At 49.5% G+C, this 13,964-nt stretch overlaps 1 protein-coding gene across 2 annotated transcripts in view; it reads left to right on the top strand.

The window, feature by feature from the left end:
• The window catches only part of LARS2 (leucyl-tRNA synthetase 2, mitochondrial), a 150,656-nt gene extending 137,203 nt beyond the window's left edge, over positions 1-13,453 (top strand). Inside the window, exons 20-21 of one of the 2 annotated variants that reach the window (XM_069473522.1) lie at positions 5,982-6,109; positions 11,446-13,453. In XM_069473522.1, coding sequence (XP_069329623.1) covers positions 5,982-6,109; positions 11,446-11,625 — 308 coding nt within the window. In that variant the 3' untranslated portion in view covers positions 11,626-13,453. The remainder of the gene's footprint in view (positions 1-5,981; positions 6,110-11,445) is intronic. The other variant, XM_069473523.1, reaches the window with a different exon arrangement.
• The last annotated feature ends 511 nt before the right edge of the window (positions 13,454-13,964 follow it).

Genomic DNA, 13,964 nt, shown 5'->3' with positions numbered 1-13,964 from the left:
CATCCAGTTTCATTCCTACATCTTAGATAACCTCAGAATGACTATAAAGAGAATCAAGGGTGGTATATTCAGAAATTATAATTTCCCAGAGTTTCCCTGGAGAGGCCAATTTTCGTAGGAGAGATTCTCTACGAAGAGCAGCAGAATTAAGATGTGTCCTTTAGGGGAGATTTGAAGTCCTGTTGCACAGTGGCCATTATTGCCCTGGATAAAAAGGAACATTTTAGAGAATCACAAAGTACTTGGCACCCACCAGTCCTCTACCAGTCACCTAAAAAGTAAATGGAGACCTTTGGTAAGAAACAGAGCCAGCGTCTTGGCAGTTTGCAAATTTTAACAGGATGAGGAAATTTTTTTTCCTTCCTGAAGCGTCAGAGCTGAGAAGCTAAAGACACCACACCTGAATTTACAAAGTTATCTCTTGTTTACCATAATAGATATTGTCCTATCCAGATGAGGGTGTTAGCTGCTTGCTTAGGGAAATTTTTAGTATCAGGAGCCACTGATGCTATTTTCAGACAAAAGGTTCAAGGGCTCCTTTGTTGGTGGACAGTAAAAGAGCAGAAAATCGCCAAACAGGGATTTTCCTTGGTGGTGCTTGTGTTGGAAATGTAATTTTATCATTGCCAAAAATGACCTTTCTAACAGGCCACAACTTGGATGGATCTTAGGGAGTATGCTGATTGAAAAAATCCAATCCCAAAAGTTATCTGCAATGTGATCCCAATTATACTAGAGTCTTAAAATAACAAAATTACGGAGATGGACAACACATTCATGGTTGCCGGGAGGTGGGGGGTGGAGGTGATGGCTGTAAAAGGGTGTCAGTAGGGAGCCTTGTGGTGATGGAACAGTTCTGTGTCCTGACTGTGGTGGTGATTACATGCAGCTACACGTGGTGGTTACACTAAGCTGCACACACACACACACACACACACACACATTAGTGCCTTTAAAACTGGTAAAATCTGGCCTGGCGTGGTGGCTCATACCTGTAATTCTAGCACTCTGGGAGGCCGAGGCGGGTGGATCGTTTGAGCTCAGGAGTTCGAGACCAGCCTGAGCAAGAGCGTAGACCCCGTCTCTACTAAAAATAGAAAGAAATTATCTGGACAACTAAAAATATATAGAGAGAAAATTAGCTGGCCATGGGGGTGCATGCCTGTAGTCCCAGCTACTCGGGAGGCTGAGGCAGAAGGATTGCCTGAGCCCAGGAGTTTGAGGTTGCTGTGAACTAGGCTGACGCCACGGCACTCACTCTAGCCCGGAAAACAGAATGAGACTCTGTCTCAGAGGAAAAAAAAAAAAAAAACTGGTAAAATGTGAATATGCTTTGTGGATTGTGCCAATGTCAATTTCCTGGTTTTGATGTTGTGCTGTGATTATCATGAGGGGCGGCTGGATGGAGGGTACATGGGACCTCCTGAACATTTCTTTACAACTTCTTGTGAATCTATAATTATTTCGAAATAAAGGCTTTTTAAAATTGCCTTTCTAAACTACAAGTCCTGAGTATTGAGATTCTGGTTCTGGAACACAGTAGACCATGAGAAAGGAAGGAAAGGAGGAAGGAATTTATTTTTAGTTGAAGAAGGTTTTAATACACACACACCCAGAACTAACCAGATGGACCCATTCGTCCTAGTCCCACTGGCATCCCAGGCCTCGTGCCCCCTGCAGCGTGGGTGAGCAGGAACACTCAGAGCCTGGGCTGGGCCTGCCCGCAGGGACCCAGAGGTACTGCTTGCTCCCTGAGAGTCACCTTTCTTCTGCACATGCCCAGCTTCTGAAGAAAAGTGCCTAGAGCCGACTGCAAAAAATAAATCCAGCTTCCATGTGCCTCTCTGGGCTTCTTAAAGCAAAGCAAAACCTAACTTTTTAATTGAAAAGTATATCTCTATGCATTCTGTAAAACATTCAGCTATTACAAAAGGGTGTGCCCTAAGCTCTGTTGCTCAGCTGGCCTCCCAGAGAAACTCTGCTACCAGTTTTATATTTAATCCGACAGAAGAATGTGATAGATGACATCAAATGAGGACCCTTTTTTATACAAATGTTAACATTCTGTATGAACATTTTACACTTTTATTATCCTTTAAACTAGCTCTGTATCAACACTTACAGACCTACCTCATTCTTTTTTAACAGCTATAGGGTGTCCTGCCCGGTGAATGTTCTGTAAATGATTAAGCAATCTCCCACTGATGGGCATTTGAGTGATTTCCCTTATTTTGCTGTTTTTTGTGCTGCTTTGAGATTAGTGTCATGATCAAAATACAAGTTTTTTAAATGGGGTAATAAGATCTCCGTAACATTTCTGTTTCACTGGCCATTTTTCTTGTTCTACAGTGACTTTTCTTTCTTGATATTTGCTTCTGGTATCTAACTCGTGGTCTCCACATATTCCATCAGCACCTTCATTTTGAGAGCCAGGGCAAGGCGAGCCTTTACCTCCCTTAGGCAATCTGAGGGAAGCTTCATCTTCAAGTATCAGTCCACAAATCCATTTTTCTTCATAAAATAATTTGGGATCACTTTCTTTGTAGCTTTTTATAAAAAGTGGCTGTGAAATATTATAGCTATAGTGATTTGCTCTTTATATATTAACATATATATGCTGTATTCATTAATTTCAATAAAATTATGAACATAAAGATTATAGAGAAGTGTGTGTGATAATTACAAGGGAGAATAAGATATCTATTGATGCTCTGATGGCGTTTTCTACATAAATGTGTGTGCCATGTAGATATTATTTCAAAATAATGTCAGTGAGACTGTTTCTCTGGGCTAAGGCCAAGGTGAAGTGTCCTCAATTCCTGTTCACTTCCTTGGAACTGCCAGGGCTGGACGAGACACAGTGAGGATCAGATGCCACAGAGTCCCCAAGTCCTCCCTTTTGGCATAGGAGGGCGGGGGTGGGGAGATGGGGATGGAGACAGGCAGGCCTGAAGATGGCCACCAGGAGAGGACTGCCATCCACAGAAGCCACGGCCACCTCAGCAGTCACCCTGGGTGCACGGCAGCATGGCAGCCTTGCCAGCCCTTACGGGGAGAGGAGGCTTGTTTTACTCATTCTGCAGGAAGGTCAGCCGCAACAGCTCTCCCAGAGGAGAGGAAGGAAGGGGGTGGGCTGTGGGCCGCAGCCGGCCCTGCGTGGTGGCCTTGCGTGCCAGGGCCTTGCCACCTCCCAGCCTGTGGTCAGACTGTCTGCTCGTGCTTCCCAAAGGCCAACTCTCGACCTGTCACCTTGGCTGTGCCATGTAAGGAAACCATTGTATTTCCCTTGCAAATATTAGGTATTTTCTACTTCCCTAAAATGAGCAGGGAGGCAAAAACACTACGTATACACCTGGGTCCCGAGTTTCTGTTCCTCACTGCTGAACAGGATGGCCCCACTCCCATCTATATGGAAACCCAGGCAGGGCCCAGGCCGCTATACGTAAGCATCCTGAGTGCTCCAGGAAGGCTGGGCTTCCTCGTTTTTTTTAAAGTGGAATCTGTCACAGCTTCTGCCCCCAACATTTGTGACCAAGGTCCTTTCATCTCCCAGGCATCCTGTACAACTGCCATACGGAGGCTTTGGAAACCTTCCCACGGCAGCTGGGTCACAGGACAGACCAGGCTGGGCCAGCTCACCAAAAGAAAGAAAAGATTATCCCCCTCTGTGACCTCCGTGTCGCGTTAACATATGAGTTTTAATAGGATTCCCTTGGAGGAACAAGCAGGAATCTCCTTTCTGCTTCTGCCAAAAGGCACATGTGTGAGACATGGGATGGGTTTGTGGGAAGCACAGAAACCCCGGGCCATGGGAGCCAGCTGGGCACCCAGAATCCGCCTTTTATACCGCTTAATCCCCAGGCGCTGACGAGGCTTCACTTCCCTCGGGTTGACTGGCAACGCGACAAGAGTGCAGATAGTGAAACACATAAAGCTACAGCAGATAAATCTGCAATACTGGCACGAGAATCAGGACAGAGACTGACAGAACGGAACAGCATAGCATGGGCCAGCAGACAAGGGCTGCTCAGAGTGGTCCTCGGAACTGTCAGTTCCAGTCTACAACTTGTGCTGGGACACACAACGGCTGTGTCACTACCACACGGTTGAGTTGGGCTGACTTTCTTTCATAGCAAGACTGTGCCAGTGAAGGAAGCAGCGTGTTGACGGGCACTCTGGCCTCACACTCAAGCACTTCGAGTATCTCTGAAGTGACTCGTTTCAAAACAATCCCCAGAATAATATATTTTCAAGGAAAAAATTACAAACCAATAGGGAAGAGAAGACATATTCAACAAATTAGCTTTGGAAAGTTAACCATGTATTTTTTAAAATAATTTTTTTTCATGTTATGCATAAAAGTTGCTGATAGATTTGAAAGTTAAATGGGGAAAAAATTAAATCTTAAAAAGAAACAAGAAGAAAAATGTTGAACTGACCTCACAGTATGGAAAAACCTTATTTTTTAAATTTAAATGTTTTTTTGAAATCACAAAAATAATAAAGGTTCTTGTAGAAAATCTATAGGATTATTTTTTTTTAAAGAAAGAAAAATCTCCCATACTTTTACCTCCCAGAGATAATCACTGTTACTGCTCAGATTTATTTCCTTCCACCTTTTACCTGCTCATATAAATTTTTAATAAAACTAAGGTCATATATATACAATTGTATATAATCTTTTTCTTTGAAATTAAATATTTTTAAACATGGGGAAAAAAAGAATACAAAACTGTGTTAACAGCATGATCCTGGTGGCGGTAGTTGTGGTTCTGTATTATTTTATGGGGTTGGTTTAGATGTACAGATAGTCATTAAATATATTAAATTACTGTCTTTTAAAATAAAAAGTTTAAAAATGCTATCTAGATGAACATGATTTTCTTCTTTATATTTTGGGCCTTTCCAAATTTTCTGCAAGGAGCATGCATATTACATTTGTCATCAAGGAAGATAAAACAAAAAGTTGTCACACACAACCCAGTGTTCTTGGGGCTGGCGTTGGTGGAATTCACTCCGCCTGTCCCAGACTCGGCCTCAGACCATACCCTGGACCATAGGCCCATCCCCCAAATGCGTGGTCCTGGTCTCAAGGACGACAAGGGGGCGGTGTAGAAGGGCCAGCCCCGCCAAGCACCGCCCCAGCATGGGCACGCCAGCCACGTTCACTTGCCCACCTCTGCCCAGGGATCTGTTTTTCCGCTGTGTGTGCATTCCCTGTACCTCTGGGGCATCTCTTGTGCTCAAGCAAATCAGCAGAGGCTTTTAAATCAGAGCTTTCCCCAGGAAGCGCCCTAGTGGAAGTCCTGGAGCACTGGCCGCTGCAGCCGCACTTGCACAGGTCGCCCTGTGAGTGCCACCTCTGCTTTGGGGGCTGCAGCATGAAGCACTCTGGGAAACAGGACTTGAGAGGGTTTATTCCTCACTGCTTCCTCATGTTTGGCCCACCCTGAGCCAAGGAAACTCCTTCCAATTCAGAAACTGGAGGGATCGTCTCCCGAGAGGAAGTGTAGCGAGGAGGTTAAGATCCCTCTAGGAAGTGTGAGGAGTGGCCTGTTCACTGCACCCCAGCTCCAGTGATTATGAGTAGAAGGACTGGATGGGAGGCCGGCTCCGACCACGAGAGCGCATGGGCAAGAGAGGAAACGGATGCATCCGTTCCCAGGGTAGCACACAGGCACTCCCCCAACAGCGCTGCAGAGAGATGACCCATTAAAATCAGCAGCCTTGTTTTTCCAAATGCGCACTTTAGAGCAGCATATCCATCCATCTTTACAGCTCTGGGTGCCATTTGCAAAAAAAAAAAAAGCTACCTATAAACCTGGGATTATAAACCCGGGCAGAGTAAGTGGTGAGCATCTGGCTTTGCCTCACCTCCTCAGACAGCTCCAAGCCAGGCTGTGTTGTGGCAAAAGCTTCTGTCCTGCTGTCCTCAGCCTCTCCTGTGCTTGAAGTGACCCTTCTGTCCCTTGGCATTGCAGGCCTGGCCCTGGTGCCAAGGAAGCTCTGTGCCCACTACGCCTGGGATGCCGGTGTGCTGCTTCAGGCGTGGCCAGCCGTGGACCCACAGTTCCTTCAACAGCCCGAGGTCGTGCAGATGGCAGTTCTGGTAAGTGTCTCCCCTCAGCCCCAGACAGAGCCGGGCGGTCCCTGCCCTGCCAGCAGCCCCTAGACACTGGCTTGGTTTTGAGAGGAGCATCAGCAGGTCTAGCCCACCCAGCCCTCGGCCAGACCTTCCGGCCAGGAGCAGGGCACGAAGCCCTGTCTTTCCTTTGCTGGGGCCCTCGGTTTCGTAGGTCACCGTACACCAAAAGCACGTGAGCATAAAACTCTCATGGCCCTCAAGGGACTAGAAAGGGGAGGAAATAAGCCTGTCCTGCTTACAGGTTCTCATTGTCTTCCTTTCCAGTGGAGGCCTGTGCTTCAGTCTCTGCATTTCATTTAGCTGCTCTGGGGGGGCGGGGGTTGGAGGGTGGGGAAGGGTGACAGTGAGGTGGGTGGCAACGTGGGAATACCTCCCACCGTAAAATACCTTTCAGACAGGCTACGTAATTTTTTTTTGGTCAATTGAGTGGTTTTAAATATATAAGAGTAGTTTATTATTTAAACCTTTTATAGAGCAAGTTACTCCCTTATAGTTTATCCTTTTTGTAATTTTGATATATTTGACTTGTTAAATATGAGACAGTTATAGGGAGTATCTCTTAAATATGCTGATGTATCTGAAGAGAAAAAGAAGTAGGGAGTGGGCTTCTTCCTATGTCTCCTCTGAACCGCACCTGGGGCCGAGTCATTCGCATTCAAAATGTCATCTCCCACTGCTCACCCTGTGAAGTGGGCATTACCCTTTTTACTTTTGCAGTTGAGGAAATAGGCTCAGAGAAGTCTGTTACCTTGCCCAGGTTTGTTCATTTACTCATGAATAATTATCAAGTTCTTGCTCTACATCAGGCACAGTGCTAGACTCCGGGGATACGAAATCCAACTAGACAGACAGGGTTGCTACCCATGGAGCTTAAAGACTAGTAGGAGAGATGGGGAAGAATAAAAAGGAAAGAGAAAAATAAGTAAAATGATGGCAGATTGTGAGAAGTGCCAGGAACAAACCTACCCAGAGGGAGAGCACAGCCCCACAGAGGTTGGGCCGGCCGGGCCCCAGCCCATCTGCATCCGTGCAGGCCCTGGGCAGGGGACTGGGGCTCCCTCTCCATCCACACCACCTGCCCTGGCGCTTAGTTCCCTGCCACCCCCACCCTGCCCCCACCCCAAGTGGGGAGGGATGGGGCTGCCCTGGCAGACTTCTTCCAAAAATCCTCAAAACCAAAAACAGAGGAAATTTCTTTAACTTGACTAATGTTTTTGAAAATAAATCTTACGTCCCTAAGAACATATCCTTAGCACAGTTGAGAAATGCCAATTTGAGAAAAACTGGAGTTTCAGTCTATGAAAATATCTTTTTGTTTTAAATTATCCCTGCAGAAAAGAAATTGAGTTTTGATAATTGGTAAAATAATTTTAGATGATCATTGAAATGCAAACCCCAAAGTCAAAAGCGTGCGTAGGACTCCCTGAGGGTGGGCCCAGCTCGAGAGCTCTGTCAGGACCCCGCGCCAGCGGCAGAGCCCCCGTGGAGGTCTGTTCCGACTGTGTGGTCTCACGTGGCGCCCTGGCCAGAAACAGAAGCTGCACGCACAGTCCACTGTAACTCAGTTCAGCCGCGCCCATGTTCGCTGGTCTCTGTGCCCGTGACTCGGACAGATACTAGGGATGCAGAGACAGGAGGCACCCCCGTGTCTTCTAGGAGCTTAGGGCCTAGGAGCGAAGGGCTGAGGGCACACGAGTTGTCACATGCAGAATTTATGTAGCCCCAAGGTTGAGATGTAAGAACTCGGGAGTCGGACCACCCCGGGCGTAAGTCTCAGTTTTACAAAATACTTAACTTCTTTAAGCCTCAGTTTCCTCAGTTGTAAAGTGCAGGCAAATGCAGTGGCTGCCTTATCCGGCTGTTGAGAGAATTCGGTGGGTTGATGCCAGGAAGTGCCCGGCCTGCTTCTGGGCACACTCACGACAAAACCCACTAACACGCAGCGAGCGCTGACTCAGGGCCAGGCGCTGCCCGAGAACCTCCCAGGTGTGAACTCACTTCACACAGCAGCCCTGAGAGGCGGGCCTGCTGTTACCCCACTTCACAGACAAGGCGGATATGCGACCAACCCCATCTTACAGGTGAGGAAACGTGGCAGAGAAGGGCTTACTAACTCAGCGAGAGTCACACAGCTAGTCTCGAACTCGCTCAGTGAACAGGAGCTGCTGCTAGCGTCAGCATCGTTTCCTGTGGCGGTTGGGGAATTGGGAAAGGCATCGTGAGAAGGAGACGGGGCCTTGGCTTTGAAAGAGGAGCAGCATCTCCCCAGTAGAGACAAGGGTGCCGGAAGACCAGGAGCAGAAGTAGGGGGCAAGCCCACAGAGGCACGGGCTGTGGGCCGTGGAGGGGCTGGAGCAGAGGGCACAGGCAGGGCGGTGCTGGAGGGGAGGCTGGGGGCTGGGAGGGTCCCTGCCTCAGAGGCCGGACCCCATCCCTGGGAGGACTAGGGGCTGTCAGGGGGTCTAAGCAGAGGACAGAGAGAAGCTGCACCACTGGTGGGGCATTCGGCAGGTGACTTCACCTCATGTGCCTCAGCTTCCCCATCTGTAGAATGGGATGGATGCAGGTGAATTGCACAGCATAGTGCCTGGCACAGAGTGAGCTCAGCAAATGGGAGTTTTATTGTTACTTCCCATTGTGAGGCCCCCCCATGTTGGGGGCAGGGCAAGGGACTGGGTGGGAGGAGCACCCATGGTGAGGGGCCTGTCTGGCAGCTGTGGAAAAGTCCAAGAGAGCAGTGCTTCAAAGATGAAGGAGCAGGAGCCCGGCAGTGTAACCGCCTCTGTTTGAAGTGATTTGAACGTGCCTGTTCCGCTTTGGGCCCTTGAAGCCCAGGCTCAATGTTGGGTCCCAGCCTGACTTCTCTGCCCATTCCATCATTGGTACCTTATGCTGGGGACAGGAGAACATGACTGAGACCCACTCACCCTAAAGGCACTGCCCTGGATAAGGCAACTCGGGGCAGTCCAGGGAGCCAGAACCGCGAGCGGGTGCCCGAGGCAGCATGGGAATGACTACGGGGCACCAGGCCACATCCAGAGATCGTGTGCCCTGCCCCAAAGCCCCAGCTGTGGACGAGAATGACTCAGTTCCCCTGGGCTGTCACCAGTGATGGCTTGGAGCCAGCCCGCCAGGCTCCGGGGAAGCTCATGGGGTTTAGAAGTAGGGGTCATTGTTGTGTCGAGGCTGTGCATTGAAGGATGTCCCATGGCCAGCTCCTTCCATCCTGCCCAGGACTCTTGACAAAGGCAGAAGAAGCAAGGCTTAGTGAGCCATCAGTTTACATGGATTGTTCCACTTCACTCAGCAATCCAGAGAATTCTATCCTTAAAGAAGAGAAAACCGGCCAGGCGTGGTGGCTCATGTCTGCAATCTTAGTACTCTGGGAGGCCGAGGCAGGAGGATTGCTTGAGCTCAGTTGTTGAGCATGCAGTGAGCTATGACCATGCCACTATGCTCCGGTGTGGGAGACAGAGCAAGACCCTGTCTCTTAAAAATAAACAAATAAATAAAAACCAAGCCGGGCGTGGTGGCTCATGCCTATAATCCTAGCACTCTGGGAGGCCAAGGTGGGAGAATCACTTGAGGTCAGGAGTTCGAGACCAGCCTGAGCAAGAGTGAGACCCTGTCTCTACTAAAAATAGAAAGAAATCAGCTGGACAACTAGAAATATATAGAAAAAATTAGCTGGCCTTGGTGGTACGTGCCTGTAGTCTCAGCTCCTCAGGAGGCTGAGGCAGGAGGATCACTTGAGCACAGGAGTTTGAGGTTGCTGTGAGCTATGATGACACCACTGCACTCTACCCAGGGTGACAGAGCAAGATTGTCTCAAAGAAAAAGAAAAGAAAGAAAAGAAAAAAAAAAATACTCGTAAAGAAGAGAAAACCAAGCCCAAGTTCCCACGACTTGTAAGAGCAGGCCTGAGGGTCCAAGCTGAATCTGCCCGTGTGGGAGCACGTGCTCCTCCCTCCCCAGCACCCCCATCGTGGGTGGGGCCCAGAGCAGACCTTACCCCGGGCTACCGTTCCACAGGACAGGAGCAAAGAGCAGAGGCAGGCAGGCTGGGACACGATTCACTAACGAGTGCACATCCTGAGAATTCCCTGTTGGGGTCCCCAGGACTTCCCAAGGGGCACGGCTTTTGTGTGACAGGCTGGAGGTCTCTTCCAAGGTCTCAGTCAGACCAAGCACGTGGCCTGTGAGGCAGCTTCTCATGGCTCAGAAACGCCGAGGAGGAGAGGCCACGGTCCTTCACGCGGCACAACTAGTTCCCCAGCTTGAGAACTCTTTAAAACCCTGCAACATGGAGCCTCACGGTTTTTAAAAATAATATTTCAGAATATTTCAGGACACAATGCCTAGTGATCTAGACTAATGCAAACGATAAAAATGCCACTAAGTCGTACAAAAATCTGAAAAGATGAAGTGGGTGATTAAGGGGCATTTGATAATGTGCTTTGATTGAAACGTGAGAAGTTATTCCTGGTAACTTTTCATAAGACCGTGACTGTATTTTCCAAGTGAGAAACGAGAGTGTTAGTAAAAGAAATGTGAGGGTAGATGTGGGAGCCGTGGGATTGAGGATTTGGAAGCCCGGCTGTTCAGAAGCTGTCTGAGCAACTTTCCTCGGAGCGATGTCAGTTCATGTCTGATGTGACGTTGTTCCTCGTTGAAATAATATTGGGCGAATACCTACCAAGGTCTGAAACTGTACTGACACATTTTAAGTGAGAAGAGTTGTCAGTGGGACAAGATGTGGGTCCAATTTCTAAGCCGTCGCACTTGAGCGCCCCCTTCTGGAGTCAGTCATCAGAGAGGGGTTGGCTGCGTTCCCCAGAAGTTGGTCCACTTGAGACCTGGGTAAAACCCAAGGGGACAGCCCACGCTAGCCTGGATCTGAACTTAGATTTGATCCTCAGTGACCCAGTAATCCCATTCCCCCTGGAAATGGCCCAAGCCATCCCATGCCAAAGATTTTCAACATAATCTCCACTGCAGCTGTGCAGGGGGGCGGTGCTCAGGAAACTCAAGGTGGTCCTCACTCCAGGTGCAGCACGCACGTGCAGTCTCGGTGTCCGTCTGCGGGTCTGTCTGTCTGCGGGTTTCAGGCATTAATCCTATCCATCGGATTGCATCTCACCCTCTTGGGAAGCTGGGTGCTGAGTCCCTCCTTTCTCTGCCTGTGTTCCCTTCCCCCAAACGTACCACAGTGCCCTTTGCAGGCAGGAGGTGTTGGCATGGGGCTGCCCAACACTCCGAGGACTTTCATCATTGTTTGTCTCCTCTTTTCTCCTTCTCAGATCAACAACAAAGCCTGCGGCAAAATCCCTGTGCCCCAACAGGTCGCCCAGGACCAGGACAAAGTGCATGAACTTGTTCTCCAGAGTGAGCTGGGTGTCAGGCTCTTGCAAGGACGCAGCATCAAGAAGGCCTTCCTTTCCCCCAGAACTGCCCTCATCAACTTTCTGGTACAGGAGTGATAGCAGCAGGGCTGCGGCCACTATGAGGGGCTCTGAGGAACCTGCTTCCAGGCCCGGAATGGGGAAGGGAAAAGGCAAATGTCTTGAATGTTTACCTTGGTGCTACGACAGACTGCAGTCAACAGTGTGCCTCTGCGGTGTGGCCTGCTGCAGGGGTCAGGGTGGATGTGGGCAAAGGAGAAGGAGGAGCAATGGGGGAGGGGTCCTGCAGCCTGTCCCTCACCCCCTAGCTCCCTTGCAGACTGGAGGAGGCCAGCTGAGCCCACAGGAAGCCACCAGAGGTAGTGCTGGGTGGGAGCAGGAAGGAGAAAGAGACAACTGAGAAGCAGCACAGTGCCTCCCGAGCAGCGCGGGAGTCCCTAGATCCTGGAGGTGGCACTGCCTGTGCCCTCCTCGGGCACACGAAGCTAGCCTGAGGCAGTGTGGCCCACTCTTTGAACCAGTCACCGAGTGTCGGATGGTCTCTTTGGCTTCAGGCCAGATGAAGAAGCCATGTAGACCGTGTTCAAACATCCAGTATGTGGAAATGGACACTGGGATCTTCCAGAGTTGCTCTGAACCAAAAGGCAAGGGGTGCCGGTCACTCTGCACGTGTCCCCACCACCCCTCGGCTCTGTTATTCAGGCCCCTGCCCCAACCCCAGCTGGATGTACCTGCCAGGCCTGTTCCAGCACTGACACACGGGCTCTCAGGCAAAGCAGCACTTCCTCACTCGAGTGAGGAGCAGTGTGTCGTAACCACTCCCTTGGGGTGTGAGACTTGCCGTGGAGTAATGTGGAACCAGCCTCCAGGCTGCTGGTCCCCAGTCTCAGAGCCCCACCTCGGCCCAGCAGGGATGCAGCAGGTTCCAGAGGGCTCACATGGGCCCCAGATGGCGATGCCACCAGTGTTGACGCGGCCTCCACAGCCAGTTGTTAGGAAGAGCGAGTTCACCACAGTGGAGTGGAACCGATCCCCCAGGCGTTGCCGCCTGTGTCCAAGCCACGGCAGCCGGCTGCTGGGGAGATGGCCAGGAGTGGGCCCTGCCGTCGGCACATTGGCCTCGTCCTGGCTTTATGTGAAGTCAGCGGTGCGGTGCTCTTACCAGAATTGGCCTAAACCACCGATTAATATTTAATGGGAGCGAGTGGGGGAGAATCTAGCCATTTTGTATTGCTAGAAATCTCCATGTGTTATCTGATGCCATTTTTCTGAAGTAGCCTCAGATGTGGTCCCCCTGCAGTTCAAGCAGTTAACAGATGACTTTTTTTAGTGTAATAAAATGTTTATCCTCTATGACTTTGGGACATATGTGTGATCTTGGAATAGCCACCATATTCCAGTTCTAGGAGCTAATGAGGAACAGATTGAGGTATTCCATCATCATCAGAAGCATTGGCCGCGTGCCCAGCTCCACGAGGAATGTTACAAAGTGAGATGCATGTGGTCCTTCTCGCTCTGGCACCCACAGTCCGTGGTAGACAACACTGATACAGGCACCTTAGCAACAGCAGTTAAGTCACTGGTTCTTTAACTTAATACCATGTCCTGTCTCCATGCCCAGAAGTTCCAATTTCACTGGTCTGTGGTGGGGCTTGGGCATCAGGAGTCTTAAAAACTCCACAGGTGGGAGAACCAGTGGATAAATTGATGCATTTGAAACATGATTCAGTCTAGTTCTTCCTCTCCCTAATCTTCAGCTTAAGGGAGGTGTTTGGGCCAGGACCAGACTAGCACTGGCAGGGAAGGCAGGGGCTAGAGCTGTAAAGCAGGTGTTTGAGACATTCCTAGAGCTGACTTGAATGTACTCAGCCCCATTCTGTGTAGTAGCAAATGTGGATTAAATATAGGCAAACGTGGATATTTGGTACAAGCAGGGAGGAGTGAGTGTTTCTGCTCAATTGTCTTGTTTTGTCCTAGGGTAAGCTAAGTGGTCTTGACCGGGATGGGGGTAGGGAGCCCTATTTGCACATTATCTGGCCAGAGCAATGGGCCAGTAAAGCCTCGAGGCTACTGGACGGAGCAGTTGGCTGATAGCAGCATGGCTCTGGAAAACTTTCTCCAGGATGACAAAGCTTTTGAAAACAAGAGCGAGACTTTGTTTCGAGGGGCGGGCGGGGTGGGGGGGGGGGAGAAAAAGAAAATTGAGAGAAGGAAATTTGCTCACAGATCATTGGATGAGAGTCCCACAGATTATTTTTTCCTCCTGTTTACTCTTTTGCATTCTCTCATTTTTGTTGGCAGTGAAGTATTTCAATAATGAGGAAAAACACCAAAATGTACAATTCTGTGAAGATGCAAATGAGCTAAGAACCTGTTCCCCCTGATTTTTCCTTTTTTCTCCCAGTCAGGGTGTCCAA

This window comes from Eulemur rufifrons, chromosome 7, assembly GCF_041146395.1.
Source record: "Eulemur rufifrons isolate Redbay chromosome 7, OSU_ERuf_1, whole genome shotgun sequence".
NCBI lineage: Eukaryota > Metazoa > Chordata > Mammalia > Primates > Lemuridae > Eulemur > Eulemur rufifrons.
The sequence above is the reverse complement of the archived record's forward strand: the minus strand, read 5'-3'. Positions and strand labels throughout refer to the sequence as shown.